Here is a 4,656-nt window from a genome sequence, read left to right as displayed (position 1 = left end):
TTCAAGAAGTCTATAAATATATATTTTCATTGCTTTATGTTGTTTGTTGAGACTATGCTTTGTGTTCCCTTCATGTCTTACATTGTACAAATTGATACGTGTAGTATTTTAAAAATCTCAAAGAACAGCGCCCTCAAACTATTTTGTGACATAAAGCAACTATTCATTTGTGCCTTAAAGTAAAAGGTCACCATAAAATATTACACCTCAAAAAGTAGGTGGAGACTGTTTTGAAAGAACGAACTACATGTAAAAAGCATTATTTCTATGAAGTCGGCCAAAACCAGGAACTTTTTTGAAGTGGAACTACAATCAAAAAAGGGTTGTGAGGCGCTCTGTGCAGCTGAACTAAACACAATTCTTAGATGTGTCCCAAAAGCTGAGCACATACTCATTTTAACCAAGTTTGAGTATGTAGTGTGTTTTACACTGTGTGAAAATGCAGTTTACTCACGAATGCCAACATACACACTCAGTTTGCCAAGTACTGAGTGTGTAGTTACTGCACACTATTGTCCCACGATGCAATGCAGTTGTGGAAAGGGAGGAGCCACTCGGGGGGCGACATTAAATGAGAAATTCATGAAACCAAAAATAAACCGAGTATCTGTTGAACAGACAGCAGTTTTTTATAGCGCTTTTCTAGTCAACTGACTCCTCAAAGTGCTTTATAATGTCTGCCTCACATTCACCAACACACACACACACACACACACACACTCGCACAGGCTGCTATGCAAGGTGCCAGGAGCAGTTAGGGGCTCAAGCTTCTTGCTCAAGAACATTTATTTGTTTGTTGATTTTCAAGTTTGAACTTAGAAGGCAGCAGCAGTTTACATGACACAGCCGTTGGTGGATGTGTTGCATCAGTTTCCAGTTGGTAAAAAAACTGTAGCATGCTTATTTTCTATCATACTCATAGCCAAAACAGCACACTGCAGAGATGATACTGTATACTGTTTAATATTAGTCTGTAGCATGCCTTTGGAACACAGCTCTTGTGCTCTGATGCAGTGTTCTTGACGTTTCTGGTCATTACATTCATGTCTCAAAATTAATGTGGATATGATTTACTGAAGTTAAAATATAACACACAGTACCTTTATACCAATACAAACATCCATATTTTTTATAAAGTCTTTTTAAACCTTTAGTGTGGCAAGTCTGTTCCAGTCTGACAGAAACAAAGTGTCCAGGTGTCAAGGACGTGTCCCAAGGTCACACCTGTGTCTTCATCACTGAGTGTTCCATCATCATCATAATCATTATCCTCATCGTCACTTGGCTGTGGGCTCCTGAAAAACGGTCAAACCAGATGAAATCTTCTGCTGGTACTCCCGCTCTGACTGTTTTCTCCTGTAGACATCATCTGGGCAGAAAAAAATAAAATTAATGACACTCATAAAAGCGCTTACAATAAACAGTTTGGACTAAGTAGAGCCAAAGAAGATACGACAAGCCAATATGGGCTTTTAAGACCAAAACTGATTGTGATATGTTTTTTTTGAACAAATCTGTAGACAGCCAATAGTCTGTGCCAACAGTCAGTTTTTTTTAAATAGAAAATGACTACACACAAAACTGAAAGCTACTGCTCGAGAAAATCTCTTTATAATTAAATATCTAAATAAACAAAATGGACAACGAATATTTCACAAGCAAAATAACAAGATGAAAGACGCACTGTCAAACTATATTAAAAATAATAAACATTAGTAACGTTTTAAAGAGAGGTAAAAACAATAACATCTTTCCCATCGGAAAGGGAGGACATGGACTGTGAATGATAAATCAGTCTAACCTTGATTTATTGATGAGACAGATGTGAAAAAAAAAAAGTTGAGGAATGAAACCATTTTTTTTCTTTGCAAGAGAACATTTTTCCTCCTAAGAAAGGTAGTTGCTAGTGTGTTATGAAGGGGATGCTCCAATGGGTACGGCTCAAGGGTCTCATGATATTAAATTTATCACGGGATAATAACTGTTGACAGTTTGTAGGGGAAAAATTAAGCCTTTCCAGGCTCTTGGGATGTAACAGATAAATGTGAGTTAACATGGGTGGGGTTACAGTGAGAAGAAAACACAATAGCTCTTTTTCCCCCCTTCACCATTTATAAAAGAAAATGTAACAATGACATGAAACATTATAAATCCATAGTGCGCCAGTCTGATAGACCTAATCCCTGATTTTTTTTTTTTTTTTTTTTTTTTTTATCCTGTAAAAAATGAATAATAAGAACTGTGATGGTGTTTCCCCTCCTGTCCCCGACTGCCTCCCATTTCTGAGATTTTCCACACTTCCTGTAAAAGAGAGGAGCAAAGCATGGAAGAAAACAGTGTAGGAAAATGTGAGGAAACATCTGCATAGTCGACTACTGTGTCTTGTCCCAATTCTGTCAAGGCACACGCACCATCTTAACGCTGTGCGTCCCCCGGCCGTACTGTGCGCCGCCTGCAACATGGCAAACGGAGCGCTGCGTCGCTGGCGTTGCCGCTGCGCCACGACGCACAGCTTAAAAACAGAAAACACAAGAACCAGAGCTGAACTTTTCAACTCTCTTCCAGCAGTCGTGTCTGTGGGACTGTACTGTAGATTGATAAGGAAATAAATGCAATCCAAGCGAGCCACTGAGCCGACTTTACTGTAGTTTTAATCTCTCCCAGACCCGCCCATGCATCTCTAAAAGAGACACCGGGCCCATGTCGGAAATATGAACGAGCAGCAGTGTTTTACAAATGGGACAGTGGACTTTTTTTTCCTTTAAGACCCAAGAAGCCGGGATGTCACGTTTAGCTGGCGGAATAAAGCATGTGAAGCGTATCAATAACAAATGGTACCAGCTGTGGTGGATTATTATGCGAGTTGTTCACTGACATTTTGTGTACACAGCCCAGCTTCCATTTTAATGTGTTTAACTTAATGTTGTCACGAAGTTGTGTTATTATAATTGCTATTATTAGCCCTAATCCTAACGCTATTACCATTATGCAGCGAGTGACAATTGTGCACGCCACTGCAACACAAAGCAGCTCCGTGTTCAAGGAAAACAAACAAAAACAAGATGTATTTTGCGACCACACGCACTTGAACGATTGTCAAGTCAGCTGTTCGTGACCTCCCATCTCGGGGAAATAGTGGCTGACGGTGTCTTACTTACAGAAAGTCTCTTTTCCTATCCGGACGTTGATCATGATCCACTCCATCACGCCGCCGATGCAGAAGAAGACGGGGAGGAATCGGTAGGTGCCGAAGCGGCGTTTTCCCGGCACAAGACTGAGCAGGTATTTGACGTTTTGACTCTTCCTGAACATGGCGGACAGCTGGCGTTCAAGCCTCTCGTCGTTACAAGGCGAAAATAATGGCAGCCGTTATTCCCAAGCTAGTCTACTGTTTCAACTTACGACATGTTGTGGGAAATGTCTCGTTAACCATTTCTCGTGAACCTTGCTTGTCCTCTACAACTGTTACAACAGCAGGCAAAGGGGACACGAGACAGTGCGCGCGTGTTTTGACAGTTCACGTGAAACCAAGCGGGCGGAGTTTACTCGAACCAGGAGGGGACGTAACCAAAGGCGGGTTGTTACGGTGCGGCGAGGTGATTAAAACGGACGCACCCCATAAAAGGGCGTCATAACGTCACTTCCGTTTGTCTTTTTATTGGCCGCTGTATGTCCGTACTGTATTTAAATTACAAGAGCTACACCACTGGCTCCATTACAGTCATGCTGCACAAGTTAATGAGGCTGGGATTACACAACACACTAAAAACACAAATGACAGTTTTATGGAGTACTTCTGACAACAACATCTTTTGTAACACATCTTTTGGAATTTACTAACCAAAACCGAGATTTTTATGTACTTTAGTCATTTGTACTAATATTACAGTTATGGTGTGAAACATTTTAGTTAGATAAATTTAAGCATGTACTGCTTTCAAAACGAGATCCCATTATTTTTCAAACATAACAAGGTGAATAACTTCCTTTGAGTCGTGATTAAAGTATAGAAATATATTGATCACTGTTTATGTTATTTATAATGTTCACTTTTACTTGTCTTCAATAAAACTATTAATATATATTGCATTTTGTCATGCCTTTTGCATTAGGATTCAATATATAATTTATCAATTAGGTCATGAGCTGGAAATCAAAGAAGGGCTAATAAACGAATGCCAAACGGTTATACTGGAATATAAATGATGCTATCGTTTCAAACAGTGAAATTATGTCATATTATCAGCATTATTATTAGAGTATTACTTCATATGTAGTGTCTTTAATGTACTTTGCATGCTGTAACTCCTAGTTGCGTAGCTAGACTGTGGCTGTGCACACCTTAGTGCAGAGCTGAGGTCTTAAGTGGCTGATTGTTAGTCATAATATATCATAAATGTTGTTTAACTATTCAGGTAGATTAACCTAAGAGCATTTACAAAGCCAATTATCATCATCAGCTATCATAATAGACTTTCAAAGTGTAACGCAAACCCTATCACGTGAATCAAAGTTTACGACATGCCACAAGGAAGGAACACGAGGAAGCCTGTCAGCCGCTGTGTGCCTCAAGTTGCTGCATCATAAAGAAAACAAAATCTGGATGTCTGCAATCCAAAATGTCAAAAAGAAACCAAAAAAATAAAAAAGCTATGG

The 4,656-nt window shown here is 39.5% G+C and overlaps 1 protein-coding gene across 1 annotated transcript; it reads right to left on the bottom strand.

Annotated features, from left to right (window-relative positions):
• Positions 1 to 944: 944 nt before the first annotated feature.
• On the bottom strand, positions 945 to 3,523 carry uqcc5 (ubiquinol-cytochrome c reductase complex assembly factor 5). Its single transcript, XM_030056452.1, has 2 exons — positions 3,159 to 3,523; positions 945 to 1,369 (listed from the first exon to the last, which is right to left on the bottom strand). Exons 1-2 carry the CDS (start codon positions 3,310 to 3,312, stop codon positions 1,278 to 1,280), a joined length of 246 nt encoding a protein of 81 aa, XP_029912312.1. The 5' UTR covers positions 3,313 to 3,523; the 3' UTR covers positions 945 to 1,277.
• Between the last annotated feature and the right edge of the window lie 1,133 nt (positions 3,524 to 4,656).

The sequence above is a fragment of the Myripristis murdjan genome, chromosome 7 (assembly GCF_902150065.1).
Source record: "Myripristis murdjan chromosome 7, fMyrMur1.1, whole genome shotgun sequence".
NCBI classification, from domain to species: Eukaryota; Metazoa; Chordata; class Actinopteri; order Holocentriformes; family Holocentridae; genus Myripristis; species Myripristis murdjan.
Note: the sequence above shows the minus strand (reverse complement) of the source record. Positions and strands in the feature narration are given on the sequence as shown.